General features: G+C 38.6%; 1 protein-coding gene across 2 annotated transcripts in view; it reads left to right on the top strand.

Moving 5' to 3' along the window:
* P2RY10 (P2Y receptor family member 10) overlaps window positions 1-18951 on the top strand; it is a 55940-nt gene extending 36989 nt beyond the window's left edge. The window contains exons 2-3 of one of the 2 annotated variants that reach the window (XM_087427609.1): window positions 1652-1695; window positions 17891-18951. In XM_087427609.1, the coding sequence (XP_087283735.1) occupies window positions 1691-1695; window positions 17891-18926 (1041 nt within the window). In that variant the 5' untranslated portion in view covers window positions 1652-1690 and the 3' untranslated portion in view covers window positions 18927-18951. Of the gene's footprint in view, window positions 1-1651; window positions 1696-3323; window positions 3455-17890 lie in introns of those variants that run through there. The other variant, XM_004442070.3, reaches the window with a different exon arrangement.
* Window positions 18952-19323: the final 372 nt, after the last annotated feature.

Here is a 19323-nt window from a genome sequence, read left to right as displayed (position 1 = left end):
TGTTTAATCACACATTTTAAAATTTAGCTACCTACTTTAGTCTCATCCTAAGTAATATTATCCATGAAAACATAGATTTGAAGTGGTAATTTTATTACATTTTAAAGCCTTAAAACAAATGTGTAACTTGACAATGTTTAAAACGCTATTCCTTGTACTACCAAAAATAACCTTGCATGCCTCCAGTGGGACATGTTCCACCCATTAGGAATGCTGCTTAAACCAAACGTCTCTTGAGCAAAGACCAAGAGTTCTCAAATAGATTCAGCCCATAGCGAACTCATCTCCTTAACTTCCACATAATTTAATAGTAAACCATATACTATGCTATGTTTTCTAACTCTTTTATGCATCATCAACTTGTCATTTAAACTTTGGACTCTTGAAAAATAGGGGACATACTTTACGCTTCTGAATACCACACTTCCCACTCAGCATGCAACAAAATTGCTCATTGTTGTAGCTCCTTAAGTACTTACTGAATTATTAATTCCAAAAAAAAAAGGGCAGGAATACTCTGTGGATATAGAATCAGATATGGGAAACTCAAAGACAGTTTATCTAAAGCAATTAATATTCTCTAGTTCTAATGCAAAAGGAATTGAGTTCACAATTCACTCTTTCCTTTTTTTTATTTAACTTTTTGTTTCACTATCGTTCCGGAAAAGATTAAAGGTGGTTTAAAGGATGTATACTATAGCAAGATAATATAAATGAATAGTAGGTGAAAAATAATAGAGAAAAAAATGGGCAAGGACTTAAAAATAGAGCCATGAAAGAGGATAATCAAAATAAGCACATCATAAAAATATCTTCAAATTTGCTACCAGTAGACTATAAATTAGTTCCAGATTTTTCAGCAGACTATGTAAGAAGAGACACGGGACGGAATTATCAATATCCATAAGAATCAAATCAAGCCAATTGCTTTGGAAAAATCTAGTTCTTCCTAACACTAAGATAAGATAGTACTCTTGGAGTCTCCTAGAAAATACAGTATATTGTAACGAATACTGACCTCAACAATAGCTATCATTCATAATCTACTGTTACTGTTAGAGAAGACCTAAAAGCCTTTGAAGCACCAACTTATAAACTTTCCTCAGCCTAGGGAAATATGATGCACCAGTTAAAGTAAACTTTGAGAGGATACATAGAGAGAAGGGAAGAGTTTGGAACTATGGGCAAAATGGGACAGCTGTACTATTTTTCAGACTCTTATGACTGGATATCTATTACTTGATTTGAGGTGATAATGATTCCTAGACCACTGGTCTTTTTTTTTTTTTTTTTTGTGAGGAAGATCAGCCCTGAGCCAACATCCATGCTAATCCTCCTCTTTTTGCTGAGGAAGACCGGCTCTGAGCTAACATCTATTGCCAATCCTCCTCCTTTTTTTCCCCAAAGCCCCAGTAGATAGTTGTATGTCATAGTTGCACATCCTTCTAGTTGCTGTATCAGACCACCAGTCTTACTCAATATCTATAAGACTTCTAAAAGTTAATTTGAGATGTTTGTTAAATTATCAGATTTTTTGGTTTGTCTACAGCTTTGGTCCTTCTAATTAAAACTCAAAATTTTACCTGACTCAAAATTTTCTTTGCCTAAACTGGGTCACTAACTTCTGAGCTACTTTTGCTTCCCTTTTTAGGGCCAATGAGAAGAGAGGATACTTGCATGCAAGAGAGAAATGAGGTAAGCTCGCAGGCTCTCTTCTTAGCAATGTTGAGGTGTTGTTTGTGAAATGAAGGTGGGAGGTAGTGAAGACAGCTAATTGTTATGAAAAGGTTTCTTTTTTCCCTCTGTCCCAAGGTTTGGCTTTAAAGCTCAATAAACCTGGAAATTTCTTTGTCTAGAGAAGGATCATACCCTAGGAAAACTGGCTCACACTCCTCATACTCACAAGGGATGGATTTGTACCAGAAAGCCAATTTAATAATTTATGGTAAGGAACAGAACTTCCAAAAGGACTGAAATGTGTGTTGGTCTGTCAGTGTATTATCTTTTCGGTAGGGATGTCAAGTCAGAAATTTAAATTAACAACAGATTGGAGCTGAATAAATATATGAAGTTGGAAATAAGAAGGGGACTGCAAGGTCAAACATGTTTCATTTGATATACCTCAGCCAGGATGGGTACCCTCTCCTTCTTCCAGTCCTCACGCGTCATCAGCCAGTTCAAGCTCTTAGTTTCTAATGCTACAAGTGTCTCTTTTCCATCTTTTGATTCTCTTGAAATTTTTATTAGAGAGCTCTGAGTGTTGGACATGGCTCCATCTAGTTTTCAAATGGTTCTGACTTTACAAGGAGAGCTTGTTGCAGAGCCAGGTTGCCCTCCTACAAAAATATTGTCATCTACTTCCTTCTTTAACCAATCTTATCCATAAATCCAAATGCTACTATTTGACCCAACCCACAGTACTTTCTTTTTCTCCTTTGCTATGGTTATTACCTAGAAGGCTCTTTGCAGCTCCAGGCCCTGGGTTCTGAATGTGGTTCCCTTACATGTCCACAGAGGTTTATGCTGCTTTGAAAGCCTTATTTCTCAGAACTACTCTCAGACTTGGCTGATGCTATAGTCCCAAGGGTATGATCTTTTTTTATTTGCATACTTATAAAGGCCCTATAGACATTATACATAAAGACCAAAATCTTAGTACACTGGAAGAAGCCTCTGTAATCAACACTATTTATTCATTCATTATTTGAACATTTATTTTTACATTTATTGCCTTACTTATTCATTTAATAAACATTCATGAAAGTGCCTTGTGCTGGACTAATTAGGAATACAGAGATGAGTCAAACATGATCATTGCCCTCAAGCAGTTTGAAGTATACTAAAGGGATAAGAAATGTACAAAAATAACTAAACTACACATTAAATTATGAGCCTTGAGATGAGAGGTTGAGGGAAGGGCACTCCATATGGAAGAAACAGCTTAAGCAAAGGTAGTCCTATTGCTGTTAGTTCTAACTTGTATTCTTGAGGTTTCCTCACCATTTGCCCCTCAGGCTTGAAGGAGTTGCAGCTTTCTTGTTCTTAGGTAAACTGTTTTCAGATTTTGCCTCAAAATCCCATCTTGCCATGGAACCTATTGGAATCTAGTGAGACAGGCATGTGAGTTGTAGTGGAATGAGATAGCATGAGGAACAGTGAGGAAGGCTGATATGCAGTCATTTGATTTTGCACAGCCTTTGGCTCCCTGATCTTTGAATTTCTCTGCACTAATGAAATAAAGATGAAACAAAACTTGAGTAGTGTCGTCTGCTCAAGGGACTTACCTTGTCTGTGCAAATTAGGTTTCTGTGGTGAGACACCAAATGCACTCAACTTCCTCTTTCAACAACAAATTTGTCAGTTATCAGCAGTATCCGTGCCACCCAGAGTTAGGCTTTTTTACCCCCAGATCTCTTCCAAGAAACAAGAGTGCTAATACCGGCAAGGCTCCAGGGTAAGTTACAGCCTAGTATTTGGGAATTGGTGGTTCCATATGGGAAGATTTGTGAGAGTGTGAAGATCCAGGAGAGAAGCAGATGTGGGACCAGTGTCCTAATTGAAAATGGTCCCTGGTTTCTCATTTCAGACTTCTTACAGCAGGAGCAATGGTGATTGCCCATGAGTCTGACTAGAGTAGAAAGTTAGGGTTAATGCCATCAGTCTCCACCATTACTCCAGGAGCATGGAGTCTGTGTTGCAGCTCACTCTTTGCTGAGGGCCCCTTGTTTCTTCATCAACCAGAGAAGATGGCACAGAGTGGTAAGAAAAGAGTGTGTTCAGTGAGACTCATTGGGACAACTTGACATATTTAGCCAAAAAAGAGGATTTGCATTTATGCTCTGTATAATTTATCTAGTTGCATAATGAAGGAAAATTTTTATGTATAAACCCCTTACTTTGCTAAGTTTAGCTTTCACAGATACAGCAGCAAATAGTAAGTTCTTTCAGGAGAGAAGGAAACAAAGTTATATCACTGATTTTAGAGCTGAAAGAGCTCTTACAGATCCAAATCCTTTACAATACAGTTGGGGAAACAGAGAGCCAATGGTGTGAGGACACATAGGATCGCCCAGCTAGTTCGTGGCAGAGTTGGAACTAGAACCCATGTCTTTTAAATCATGTTCTCTTTCCCTTACAGCAGCCTAAATCTCCCAGAGAATATTGTAAATGTATTTATAACTATGTTGAATTTTAGGTTAGGAAAGAAAAAAATATTCCAGCTGACAAGCTCTGGTGAAATGATTTCAGAGTCTATTCAGAGGTGTTTCTTGATCCTTTGAAACCTGCTTTTTGACCCAAGTTCAGCCCTACTGGAGAACAGAGCCCAAAAGAGAGGCGCCTATCTTTTCAATGATTATTGTTCTTATTACTCTGAGTGCTAGCAACCTCTCTGGTTCTGAGCCAACAAGACTGAGTCAAAAGGAGACTTCCAGTTGGGGAGTCCTTGAAGGTGGACTGTGCCACACCAGTTGGTACCAGGATCATTTTGGATAGAATGATAACAAGCTTTGTTGTGCTTTTTGGAGGGAGTAGTTTCAGTCCTAAGGCTCCTGCAAGTGGGGATATTTTTATTTTGGTTGTTCAAACAGATGTACGGAGTCATTGCCATTTTTATTAATTGAGGAGTTTATCTCTTAGCAATTGTGATATAATAAAATTATTCACTCCTGAAAATAGGTGATATGCTGGTATACTGAAGTGGGAAATGGCCTGAACTATACTGAGAATCAGGTCATGCATTTGGGGTAATTGTCTTTGCAATGGTTCCTGTTGAACATGGGTCCTTCTTTGGTCAAAAGCAGTTCCTTTTTGGGCTCAAGTGGAAAAGTTGTTGAGTTCAAGTTGTAGACTGCTCAAATCCTGGCAGTGGTGGAGCATAAGCCTTCAAATGGGTGAGCATACTTCTGGGTGGTTTTGAGTGGCTCTTCATGGCCAGTCCTGTTTGAGGTAAGTCAACTGGTGTCCTAAGAGGCAGTGCAGTCTATAACCCTTTGTCACAGCTCTAGCAAAGAGGATAGAGCTATCTGTTGTAAAACTACCCTTTACCCTTTCTAAGAGTTCCAACTATCAAGGCAATGACTGGAAGGGAGTCTATGCTTTATCTAAAAACTCTTGGACAAAACGTCTACTTACAAAAAACAAGTCTACTTAGACTCCAGGTCAGGATGTTTTGCAGGGAAGTTTTCATTTTATATTGGTTCACAGGCATCACAGGCAGAATGATGAAGTAGAGGGATTAATACACAGAGAGTCAAGAAATCTTGGTTCTAATTCAAGTTCTGCCAATGACTCACTGTGTGGCCTTGGGCAAGCTGCTTTATTTCTCTGGGTCTCAATATTCTCACCAATAATAAGGGGAGAGAGTTTGGAATAGATGGTCTTTAATTTTTTTGCTAGCAATGCAATGATTTGACTCTAGTCTCCTAGGTACCTGAGAAGAGTTATATACATGAAGTGGTAAATAATGGGACCATAGCAGGTAAATCTAACTAGAGGGGACCTTCTGGAAATAATAGTCTAGATCTCAAGGGGAACCCAGTAACCTTTGCCAAGGAACATTATGTTTCTTTCAGAATAATGTTTTCATGAGAGCTTCAACTTTTAGACCGCAGGCAAGTGTTTTGTAAGCAATTTCCTTTTTTTCCTTCAAATGATAAAACACAAACAACAAACAAGATAAAGAGTTCTAAAATCTGATTTCCACAATGACAATGTCGCTCAATAAATATTTCTCAATATTTTAAAACTCAGGTTCCCTTTGAGAAGCATAAAAATCTCACTACAAGGTTACTGTGGACTTGCCTCCCTAGGAAGTAGACCCTGGACTCCTAGATAAACCTACCCCATTACATTGACATTTTCCAGGTACTGTGTGTCCAACAGCCAAAAAAGATGTTGTAGATAAGTACTTTCAGCATTTTGTATTACAGGGACAATTATTTTGATTTCCAAATATATTTACTATAATAAGGAATATTTTTTTCAAGTAACACATTTTCCACTCTTCCACTTTAAGAATTATTGCTTTAATCCTGATAGCCACCTCTCACAACTATGCTTTTTGGGGGACTTTCCAAATACAGAAAAGCATAAGATCCAACCAAAGGCCCATGGAAATTACTCTCTGTACAAGTAAAGCGGAAAGGAACTAACATATATTCAATGTCTACTGTGTGCCAGGCATGAAAATATGTACTTTCATGTACATTTTGCATTTAATCTTCACAGAGATCTATGCTGCAGGCACTGTGATCCTAGTTTCATAAATGAGGACACAGAAGCCTAGAGATATGAAGTCAGTTGTTTCAGGTTAGACAGCTGATAACTGAGTCAAGATATGATCCCACGTCTGCCCAAAAATGATACCTCATTAGGCGTCTTTCCTAGATGATCAAGAATCCAATAAAGATGAACACATGGAAGTTCAATTCTAACTTTAAGATATTAGTTTGTGAATAGTCTGTTTTAATTCATTTTAAGAATAAAAATAATTTTTACTTCCTCTAATTTATAGAAAAAAATTCTAGACTTGCAGAATATTTCCAAATATTTGTCTTTCTGATGCCAAGCTGAGTTATTTAGAGTTGATTTCAATTAATTCAGGAAATAACAGAGTTCCAAATTCCAGTGGCTCTTCATTGGCTGTGGTTGTGAGTGATTGAATAAAGGCCTTTGTAGTTATGGCGGTCAGACTGGCTTGGGCAATTTATATGAGACTTTTGTGGTTTAAAAAAGAAGAAAAAGGTAAGAAAAGTAAGTTATGTTCCCAAATAGCCTGTAAAGGTTGTCCCTAGAGAGTGGGAGGGGCACCCATCAGCAATCTTTCCCTATTTAATTTCCCCTTCTCCTCCCAAGATGACAAGTCCACATACTGGCCCTATCATCAAAGAAAATAGGAAAAACAAACTTGATAAACGTATTCACTTAGTGGTATTAGCGAGTTAATGATGAGGCATTAAAAGAAGGAAAAGACAGAGAGGATGAAGCTTTGTAGAGTTGTACTAGGGAAAGAGCAGTCACCTTGATGTCAGAAGCCTAGGTTCCACTCTCCTCACTCTGTTACTTGCTAACCTTATGTCTTCAGGTAAATGAAGTCACTTGTTTGAGCCTCAGTTTCCTGATCTGTAAAATGGGGATGATATCCTCTGACCTGATTATTCACAATACCTTTAATAATGATTAACAGCAATTATAGATGTTGTAATGCTTTGTAAAGTGTAAATCAGCAGGTGAGTTGAGATGGTGGTAGCTGCATTGATGATGGCAGTGGCAGTGCTGGTGGTAATAGTTAGGGGCAGAGGTTGAGAGGGGCCAGGCCCATAAAGTCAAGGCAAGTTAGAGCTGTAAGGGAGTTAAAGATCATCCAGTTCAAACTGTCTCATTTTAATAATGACGGAAATGAAACCGACAGAAGAGAAAGGGCTTAACAGGACAGCACAAAGAGTTAGTATTTGAATACTTACTGGAATCCAGGTGTCTAGCTCCGAATCCAGTACTTTTTTCAATATATTCTACTCCTTTTCAATCTTCCTCATCCTACAAGTCTTGTCAATCCAGGTCACTACTACTATAAAGAAATTGTTCCAGTTCTCTATACACAGATCTATTATGGTTTGGGTTCATAGGCAAAATTCCATAAAGATCCTTGGTTTTGATACAATCCTACCCTGACACCTGGTGGGAAGTCATTTGCCATATATGCATAGTTATAAAAGTGCTAGAACCAGAACCGAGAAGAATAGCTTCTTCATCTTTGAAGAACAGTCTTATCTACAGAAATACCACTCTAAAATATCTTTCTATCTGTGCAATAAGTTGTTTGGATAAGAAAAATTTTAGCTTTCTCTGCTCATGAAGAGCTGTATTACAATTGGTGTCGTAGTAGGTATGACTTTGAGAAAGAAACTTAATCCTGCTGAGCCTCCATCTTCTGCTCTATAAAAGGGTATAATAGTAATTAACTCAGAGCTCTTACAAGGATTAGAGGTAACATATGAATAGTCCTTAGCTAGTGACTGATAGGATGCATGTGGAAACTTCTTGGACTTAATACTTTACTGAAATTTAGAAGTCTGGTAAAAGCTCTGATGCCATAATAATATAAGCCCACTTTTGCTGTACCTTTGTGAAACCGCAGCATTGAGCTAGGTGGTTGGGAAGAGAAGCTGCCTTTGGGTAGATGTTACTGATACCTACTAAGTTTTGGGATTCAGCTGCATTGAATCATATTCAAAGACCTGGCAACTTTTGTGTTCTGAGACAAAATTTAGTTTTTTTCCATAAAGTCAAGTGTTTAATGACCAAATTCACACTTAAACTTATGGGATTCCTGTGGGATTTTAAATAAGCTGGGATTACAGGCATTGGAGCTCTTAGGTGTCCAGATTTATTAGACTCTAACTTTTTATCCTTGCCTTGACCATATTTTCCTCAGTGGCAGAGGAAGAAAGACTATGATTGTTGTTTGGGAGTGTAGTTCATGGGAGAGACATTGTAAAGTAAAACTGCCTTGGGATCTGCTAATATGTGCCTATTCTCCATACTCTTACCTTTACAAACCAATGTGTATGAAGTGAGCTGCTACTGCAAGCCTAACCCTCTGCTAAGCAAAATAAAGAATACAAAAGTCTAAAAGATGCAGAGTCTTCCCTCAGACACACTACATTCTTATAGTGAAGCCTATACATCCAGTAAGAGTACAAAGAAGTAGGAAGTCAGAATAGGGTTGCCCAGGGCAAAGGGAAGATGAGAATTCACATGAGACCTTGAGAGAGGAGTAAAATATTGACCTCTGAGATGGAATCCAGAGAGAAAGGAGTTTGATGGAGTTTTAGTCATAACTTTACACCAATCATCTTCATTATCAGGAACATCCTTAGACCCACACACTGAAAGTGAATCTGGCTAGCTCAAAGATGGTAGCTGATTTTTCTGCTTTGATTATTAGATTAGAACTCTGTGCTGGCCGTTCCCTTTGGGTTGGCCCCTGTCATCAAACCCTTTTTTCAAGAGAAGAGGTATCCTTCTTTATGGTCGTGCCCTTTGGTGTAGGCAGTGTATACCCTGGACAGAGCACTGCACACTGGAGAAACTAAGAAGCATTTACTTTTATAAGGCTGATGTTGAAGGCACTGGGAGTTCTGCTCTCATCTCTATCTGGGTGTTCATAACCATGAAGCTAAGGGCTGAAGTATATGCTGAGGACATGGCATTTTCACAGGTTATAATTTTGCCTGGCCTTTATTGTCTATGTGGTCCTGATTAGCTGAGTTGGTTATGCAATATCAGTGACATCAAGCCCTTGGGATAAATTCCTACATGGGCCAGTTAACATCAATTGTTTTAATAGTGCTATATATTTAGACTTGTTCTAGGGTTTTAGAGAAAGAAAGAGATAAAGAAATTTAGGTCATGGCCCCTGACTTCACAAAGCTCACAACCTGGTGTGGAGAGATCCATAAATAGTTAAACAATATAAGAATTGTCATTAGGCAAGATATTTGTTCAGTTAAAGGTATTTACTGAATGACTATGTGCCAGTCATTCTGCTAAGTTCTGGAGACTTAAATATGAGTAAGACATGGTCTTTGCCTTCAAAATGCTCATAGTTTAGTTAGAAATACAGAGACATAAATGGAAACATTTAATATAATACACTAAGTGTATTGTTAAAGTAGTTCCTGTGGTGACATGGTAGCCCAAATTTGTGTTTTTGATATATCATTTTGGTAGCAGAGTAGAGAACAGTTTTAAAAGGGCAATCCTTGAGACAGGTAGACCAGTTAATGAGTGATTTGATACTCCAGAGAGAGAGAAAAGAGAGAGGGAGAGAAAGACAACTTGGTTTATTGAATAAAAGAGAAGAAGGGGTCTAGGATTATTCTAAGGATTCTGGCTCTTATAACTGGATAGATGGTGGATAAGTAAAAGGTCAGGGAGCATGGTGAGCATGGACATATTCATTTTGAGATGTCTGTGAGACATTCAAATTGGAAATCTCAGCTGGAAGTTGGACATATAGCTTTAATATCTGAGGAGAGGCAAGGCCTGGACATAGGGACATGAGAGTCGTCAGGATATGAATGGTAATTGAAGCCATGAAAGTGGATGATGTTACTTGGCACAAGGATGCTGAATAAGAAGAGAAGATACAGACCTAGGGAAATGAATATTTAAAGGATATGTAGAGATAAAAGAAGTCATGAAAGAGATTCAATATAAATGGACATATAGTTAAAAAGAGAATTAAGAAAGAGTTGTGGCTTAGAAGCCAAGTGAAGCGAGCATTACAAAAAGATGGATGTGGTCAGACTGTGTCCAAGGCAGCAGAGAAGTCCTGTATGATTTAGCAACATGATGGTCATTGGTCACTCTTGCTAAAGCAGTTTAAGTGAGGTTGTGAGGGTGTGCACGCCACCTTAGAATGCATCGAAGAATGGATATAAAGTGAAGAAAAGGAAACAATCATTGTAAACCAACATTGTGAGAAGTTTATTTAAGAAGAGAAGGAAAGTAACAAAGAGCTAGAATAAGATGCCCAGACAAGAGAAGAATTATTTTGGGGGTTGGAAAGACTTGATGACAAAGATCTAACTGAGACCGGCGGACAGCATGATGATCTAGGAATGAAAGGGAACAATTAATGAAACAGGATCCTGAGACAGATAAAAGGGATAAAGAGAATGAGAATTCATCTTGAACAACAGGAAAGACAGCTGTGTTAAGAAGTAAGAAGGATGCAGCTGTAGATAAGATTGTGTGTGTTGGGAGGGGACAATGGATGAAATTGAGTTGCTTCTCACCAAATAACCTCAATTTTCTCTGAGATTTAAGAAGTAAGACCTTCTGCTGAGAAAGATGAGGATGGGAGAGCAGAAGAGAAGAAGCTTTAGTAGAGTTGTGAATGTGTTGAATGGCCACCATGGGAATAGGAGAAGATACTAATCAGGAGTGTGTGAAAGGAGTCTGGAGCAAAATATCTTAGGCTGGAGATCATAAATTTCTAAGTTTTCACATTCCAAACAGATCCTGGTATTTTTAATAGGATCATTCAGCGGTTTGGATAGCAAAAAAGAAAATGGATTGTGGACTTGATCTGGGATTAATACCTTTCCAGGCTGGTGCAGCAGAAGAATGGTGAGCACGGAAGTTGAGGGTTCTTGTGTGACAGCAGTTAATTTGACCATTTAACCTAGGCTGGGTAGGAGAGGAAGTAAGATGAGGGAAGGTGCTAGGTCAGACCAGGAGTGATGGAGAGATTTCCAAATTTAAGTTGTCTGGGAATGTATGGTGCATTTTCAGTGAAGCTCAGAGATTAGAATGTTAAGAAAGAAAACCATTTGAAGAGTCAGGAATTGATGAAGTTTGGCAGAAAGTACAAATTTGAAAAGTCCTGGAATAAGGAAGAAGTGAATTGGCTCAGATTGTCAGGAAAGGTGAATGCTGTGAGCTGCTGATCTGAAAGGGCTTTGGAAAAGTGCAAAACTGTGCTTTATAAATAATATTTCACATGTTTTATAAATGAAATTATCTTTGACTCTTCAGTCAGTTTCCAAAACTGGTCAATTCCGTGTCTGACATTTACTTGAAATTCTAATATTCCCACCATACCAAGTTCAGAGCTTATTTTTTATTACCTAGACTCTTGCAACAATAGGGTGACAAGCTATCCTGTTTGCCCTGTACTGTCATGGTTTTAGCACTGAGAATTCTACATCCTGGGAAATCCTCAGTCTTAGGCAAACCTAGACTCTTGGTCACTCTACAAACTCCCAACTAATTTGGACCTCCCGTCTCTGGTCTCCCATCTTTCCAATCCATCTTCCACACTGTTGCCAGAGTTGTATTTCTAAAACACAAGTATGGTAATATCACATCTCTTCCCAGAGTTCTTCAACGATTCTCCGTAAAACACTCCACGATCTGTTGCATCTACCTTTGTAGTCTCTTTTTCCTTCCACTACCTTCTCCCACTCTCACCTTCCATTCCACCTTCCCCACCATCTCACTGTGTTCTTCAGCTGGGCTGGAACACTTATTATTCTTTTCCATAGGTCATTCATTTTTATACTTTGGGACCTTTGAGTGCTATTCATTTATCTCTGGAATTCCTTTTCCATCCTTTCTTCTCTTAAACCCTGAACATCCTCACAACTACTTATTAAAACTGGACTTAATCTACAAGTTGAGCTTCCAATCTTCCTCTTCTGTACAGGATTCATTTCTACTACAGAAACTTCTTTGTTATCTTTTTCATGGCACGTTTTAAAAATCTATTATAGTTAGTTATTCTTATGTCTGTCTCTTCTAAATGACGATGAACTTCTTGAGGCTAACAATCATATATTATTCTTCTCTGAAATTTCCCGCCCCACTTCACCATCTTCAGCAATTAGCATATTGGATACACACATAACAGATGGTCCATTTGTTGGATGAAATTATGAATCACTAAATCCTGGATGAATGATATTGATAATACCCCAATTTAGAATTTCTTGAAGAGACAGGACTTGGCCACAGATTTGAAGGGCTACTAGGACTTAAATACAATAGTGTATAAGTCAGGAAAAGTAAGGTTAACTTTATCTCTTCCCCAGCCAGCATCTCTATTTTTCTCTCCAACCCTGTCCCTACAGGGACCAGCAAGAAAATGTAGATGGCTTGGCACAAATGCCATGTTCTCTGGCTCAAGTGCTCTGTCTTTCAGAATTTAATAGAAGCAACCTGACATGGTATAAAGAGCATTGAGTAAGAGGCCTAAAAACATGACTTCTGGTCCCAGCTCAACTATATTCTAACCTTGTGACCTTGAACAGGGAACTGGATTGTTCTTGAATGCATCTCTTTGTCAGCTAAACATTATGGTAGGGATATTACTAGTATCTGTTTGTTTAACTCAGAGGGATGATACTGTGCTACTATGAGGATTTCTTATCATCTACACTATTCACCTCAGTTCTTATCATGCACTGATTGTGATGTTGGAGATTTTTAAAATATTCCCCCCACCAGACCAGAAGCTTCTCAGGGACAGAGATTATGGCGGATGATTTTATATTCTTCACAGAACCTAACACAGAGTTCATACAATGGTACTTATTAAATATACATTGATTGAATGATGGCCTCCCAGGCAGCCAGAGTCCTCAAAAAGCCATGAAAAAAAGTAAATAGAATTATTTTCCCTTTGTGCTTACTTTCCATATGTGGAGAGCTTTGGGGACTACAGATGCAACCTTCTCACTCTCATTCCAGGTCCCATGCATAGGTGGGTAGGAACTCATTTGCTGTTGAGATGAGGCAGGTGTACCCTTTGTAGAATGGCAATCAACAAAAATAAGAGATTGAGATGCTTTTGGAAGCAGATCAAAAGGACTACCCTCTTCCTGAGATCCAGGTAATAATGTTGATAGTACTCTGAAACCTTGGGCTATGCTCCTTTCTACCCATAGGATATATCTCACCATCCGTGACTTCTAAATTGATTATTTTACTTTTCTCTCAGGCTTCTACAGACATGACTTTTCTAAGTTGAAAGGGGTAGGTGCAGGGAATATTGATGATAATGGCCCAGATCAGAAGACAACATTTTAGGGAAATAGTAGGCAGCAGAAGTGTATTAGTTGACATATCAGGGTTTACATTTGTTCTTATCACTTCTAAATAGGGACTTTAAACTATTGTGTATGCAATTCAATCCAATCACACAATCTTTCTTTGAATGCTTACTAAGTAGCAGGCTAAGTCCAGGATATATGGTGTGAACAGATCAGATCTTGTTTTAGCACTAATGGAGCTAACAGCACAGTGGGTAAAATAGCCAATAAACAAGTAAACAAACATCTAAATTACAAATGTTGATGCTACAAAGAGAAAGAACAGAGAGTATGTAATAATGTGTAAGATTACTTAGATAGTATTGGCGGTGAAGGTCTCTCTGACCTGCAAACTGAGATCAAAAGGAGCCAGATATGTGAAGATCTAGAGGAAGAGAATTCCTGACAGAAGGAACACATGTGCAGAGGCCTTTGTCAGGAAAATACCTGGGCTTGCTCTAGAAACTGAAAGCATCTCAGTGTAGTTGAAACATAGAGAATGAGGAAGAGAATGGCGTGAGGTGATGTTGAAGGGCACAGAAACTGTATTAGATATGGCCTTTAGGCCACAATGAAAAGTTTGGCCTTAATATGAAAGAGAACTGGCAAAGAATGACATGATATTTCAACAAAAGATCACTTGGGCCACAGGGTGGAAAAAGTTTTAAGGGATTAATAGATAACATAGTCCCTGCCATGAAGGAGTGTAAAATCTAATTAAAAAGAAAGACATATTAACAGAATTTCAATAAGTCTGTAAGTGCCATGACAGAGGTAAGAGAGTATAGAGACAAGCATGGGTTCCATTCTAATACACCACCTCTACACTATGCAAGTTTTGTGACTTTGGTGCAACTTATTCAACCTCTCTTGGTCTCAGTTTCCTCATTTGTAATATGAAAATAATCACAGTGTTGCTATGAGGATTAATGAAATAAAATATGAAAAGTTTTTAGTCTGTAAATAAATCGTAGCCCACAATAAATGGTAGCCATAATTGATGTTAGTGTTAGACACAGCATAGGGAATGGACTCAGAGGGCAAGACTGGGGTGCAGGAAGTGCAGTAAGGCATCTGTTACAATAGTCAAGAGGAATGTTGATGGTGCCCTGGATTAGGATGGCGACAGTGGAAGTATAGATGAATTGGAGATAAATTTTAAAGCTTTTTAGGAGAGAGAATAACCTGGTTTCTGATTGGATGTGGGCAAAATGTAGTGATAGGTATTGGAAGAATCCCCAGTTTCCAGCTTGAGTGTCTGGGAGGGAAAGTCATGACACTGACTGAGAAGGGGAGCTCAGATTCACAAGTAAATTGCCAATCTCCCACATCTTTCTGAGACAGGAACCAAAGATATGTCTAGATTGAAGGGGAGAGATTGGCAACACAGGGGACACAAACCAACCAGAAATAGTCAACAATAGAGCCAGAACCAAAGAGAGAGAGGCCGAGAGAGAGGCAGAGACAGAGAGAAGGAATATACTCTAAGTTTAGCCCTTCTATTCAGTAATTTCATGTTAGTAGCTTCTTAGGTTGTTCTCCTTTCTTAAATTTCAGAAACGTCACAAGTTGTCTGCAGCATGCTAACTGTTCCCTCTCTGAGAGATGTTACATTTCTGTCCTACCCAAAATAAATTCTCCCAGCCTCTCCCTAACATGGGGATTTTACATTTAATTGTCACCAAACAGATTTGGGGAAAATCCCTTCCTACCTCCCCTTCAGTGTGGAGAAGAGAAGAGGTTTTGGAAAGCAGGCCATGCAAATCTCCAAGCTTACAACAAACCGTGAGTTGCAGAGGCATAAGAACCCACAGAAAAAAGGAAGTGTGAACTTGACTTCTAGCATGCTGTTGTGGGCTAATAGGGCTCTGTTATTTAACACAGAGATAAGAACAGAACATGCCCCTTTAGTAAGTGAAACTTTCTACACCAGTTATGCAGAAACAAATACCCATGTCTGTAAAGTACAAAAGTGGAAGTGTAATTTGGGTGGGTGTGACCTGTTCTTAGTTCTTGAAATTGTAATGCATTTGATGCGTTTTCTCTTGCTTTCTCACAGCCTCTACACAGATAATAAATAATAGTAGAAACAGTGCCAATACTGAAGTCAAAGTGAGTGGTGAGAAGGGATGGGTGACATGTGTGGGGACAGGTGTTTAGTTATATCCTGATGGTTTAATCTTAGTGTTATAAGATCACAAGTTCATAATTATATCATAATTAGAAAGGTTCTGCCATAAGGTGCCCTCCATACATTACGATGAGCCCCATTCTATTAAGTAGTCCCTCCTGAGCAGAGAGTGTAAAGTGATATAGTGGAAATAGCATAGACTTTGGAGCAAGTCAGGCATGATAGTAAATCTCATTTTAACTATTTTCTAGCTTTCTTACCTCAGACAATTTACTGAATGTCTCTGAACCTCAGTTTGCTCATCTGCACTATGAGAGTAATAATAGTACCCACCTCTTAGGACGGTTGTAAGAATTAAATTAAGTAATGCATGTGAAAAATTCCATTGCAGATTCTGGGGTACATCATTGATAGTCACATCATGATAATTATTTTCTGTATTTTCACGTATGGGCACCCCCCCACCTTCTCTTCTAGGTCATACACACATAAGTAAGATGACTGCATGACTCTTTAGGGCATATCACAGATAGGCTAAGTAAGGAGTATGGAATACAAGGGGAGGGAAAGTGAAATTACTTTTTAGAGTAAAGGTAGCTAATAATGTTGACTCTATTTTATCTGTGAATTAATCACTTGGGGTTCTGTTCTTATATCACATTTCTATTTCCTGAAGGAGGCCTTAAAATGATATAGGAAGTCATTCTGCAACTTATGAAGATAATCTAAAAGCAGGCCACTCCTTTGTTTTTGTAAACTTACTTAAAATAAAATAAAATAAAAACAACAACAAAAAAACCTTTGTTCCACTTGAAGAACAACCTCACTACTTTATTTCTTCCTCTTTTAGATCTAAATGCAAAAAACACTCTTGCAATATGGACAGAAGCTATGTATGTAAAATTTTGTCTTCGGGAGGAAAACAAATGATGAAGAGAAGGGTGTGTATAAAGATTAGGCACCTTGTTCTCCCATTTGAAGTCCCAGATCTTCCATTTGGTAGCTTTATGGCCTTAATAAACTCATCTCTGGGCCAGTCTTCTTCTACCAGTATTATGTAGAGGCTGAATTAAATGATTTTCCAATGTCCTTCCCAGTCTAAAATTCTATAAGAGAGTTAAAGTAAAATAATGAGGTTGTTGCTTTCCTGCTATTCTTATTTGCAGGCAGCCTGCGTAAATCTATGGCCAGACCTTAAGAAGCCCTAAAGATTACTCTATATTCCCCATGTGCAATATATAATGCATAATAAAAACTACATTAAAGCATAAAATAAGATTAAGGAAATCCAGAAAACTTTTTTCCTTATGATGACTACTTTAACAAAAAAAAGTATTAAATCTGAGTTGTTTCCAAAAAAATGATTTTACTGGCCTGTTTTCCTGGTGCTCTAATCAGTGTTCACTATGACTAGTGGATAATCTGTGATGTCCATGATGTCACATCAGTACAGAATTTCCCTTAGGTGGAGAAATGGTCTCTTCCTTTCTAGATAATATAAAGGAAAATATCCTAGTTCAGTTTCTAAATTTATATATTACTGAAGTTTTTCATGTAAATTTGGAATGATACCTAAGCCAAGAGAGAAAGACAAAGGGCACAAGAACCACCAGCTACTGTCATAGAATAATAAGGAGGTAACATTCCCAATCCCAGAAAATCAGCTAGGGTACTGGCCATGCAAGCTAAAGGAGGCAGGGTCATTTTCCAAGTATTGGGGTGCCAGGGTAGGAAGTCAGGACCTAATGGGCAAGGTGGCAGACAAAGGAAAGGCAAGGGGACTTAAAAGGTGAGGCAGTATTCGTTCTAACCAGGGCTTGGGGCAAGATAAATTTGGACACAAAAGAAACAGACTCAAATGCCACACCCTTTTTGCTGTGTTGAGAACAATAGATTGAATAGTTATAGGACATCCTTGCCTGCAAGATACAACTTAGACTCTAGGAGGGCAGTTTAGGGACAATTCCATGATTCTCTAACTGATTTCATTGGATGACATTGGATCAGTAGTATATCTTCCTTAAGCATCTGTTTCTTCATCTGTAAACAAGTCTGTTCTAATTTTAATATTCTATGTCTCTGTAAGTATAAAAAGGAATCTGGGTGTTGGTTAAAGAACTGGTTAACCATTATACTCTTTTTTTTTCTTTGTTTTGGGCAGGGATCATAGCTTCACGGCTTACTTTGATGATTATACTGAAAAATTCATGATGGGTGGCAACAGTACCAGCAATGCTGAGACTGACTGCAATGTCACTAATGTGACATTTCAGTACTCCCTCTATGCAACCACCTACATCCTCATATTCATCCCTGGTCTTCTGGCCAACAGTGCAGCCTTGTGGGTTCTGTGCCGTTTCATCAGCAAGAAAAATAAAGCCATCATTTTCATGATCAACCTCTCTGTGGCTGACCTTGCTCACGTGCTGTCCTTACCCCTCCGGATTTACTATTACATCAGCCACCATTGGCCTTTCCAGAGGGCCCTTTGCCTGCTGTGCTTCTACCTGAAGTATCTCAACATGTATGCCAGCATTTGCTTCCTGACGTGCATCAGCCTTCAGAGGTGCTTCTTTCTCCTCAAGCCCTTCAGGGCCAGAGATTGGAAGCGTAGGTATGATGTAGGCATCAGTGCTGCCATCTGGGTCATCGTGGGGACTGCCTGTTTGCCATTTCCCATCCTGAGAAGCACGGATTTAGCCAACAACACTGAGTCCTGCTTTGCTGATCTTGGTTACAAGCAAATGAATGCAGTGGCTTTGGTTGGGATGATTACAGTTGCTGAGCTGGCAGGATTTGTGATCCCAGTAGTCATCATCGCATGGTGTACCTGGAAAACTACTATATCCTTGAGACAGCCACCAGTGGCTTTCCAAGGAATCAGTGAGAGGCAGAAAGCACTGCGGATGGTTTTCATGTGTGCTGCAGTCTTCTTCATCTGCTTCACTCCCTATCATATTAACTTTATTTTTTACACCATGGTAAAGGAAACCATCATTAGCAGTTGTCCCATTGTCCGAAGCACACTGTATTTCCACCCTTTTTGTCTATGCCTTGCAAGTCTCTGCTGCCTTTTGGATCCAATTCTCTATTACTTCATGGCTTCAGAGTTTCGTGACCAACTATCCCGCCATGGCAGTTCTGTGACCCGTTCCCGCCTCATGAGCAGGGAGAGTGGTTCATCAACGATTGGCTAAAAATAAAATAACTCTTTAATTGTGACTTTGTTTAAGTATGTTCCCTGGCTTTTTCCAAAAGCCAGAATGATCAGCCAGACAATTTCTTTAATCGAACTTTGGAAACAACAGAAATATCTTCTTGTGTGATAGTTGTGGTCACAGGAGTGTGATGGTGGAGGCAGAGTGTGAAAAATGTGGGAAAGGAAGGGAAGATGGAATTCACCTGTTTCTTCTTTGAAATTCAAGGCACTTTCTTATTTAAGAGACCTAGATCAAGTTTTTATGGATGTTTTCATCCAAGCTGAAATGGGATATTTTATCTTAAACATTTCTCAGTAAATATGATATTGTTAATAAGATACAATGAATACATGAATCTTTTCTAGAATGTAAAATTAAATCTCTTTCATATGAA

The sequence above is a fragment of the Ceratotherium simum genome, chromosome X (genome assembly GCF_057802395.1).
Source record: "Ceratotherium simum simum isolate JZ-2026a chromosome X, ASM5780239v1, whole genome shotgun sequence".
NCBI lineage: Eukaryota > Metazoa > Chordata > Mammalia > Perissodactyla > Rhinocerotidae > Ceratotherium > Ceratotherium simum.
Note: the sequence above shows the minus strand (reverse complement) of the source record. Positions and strands in the feature narration are given on the sequence as shown.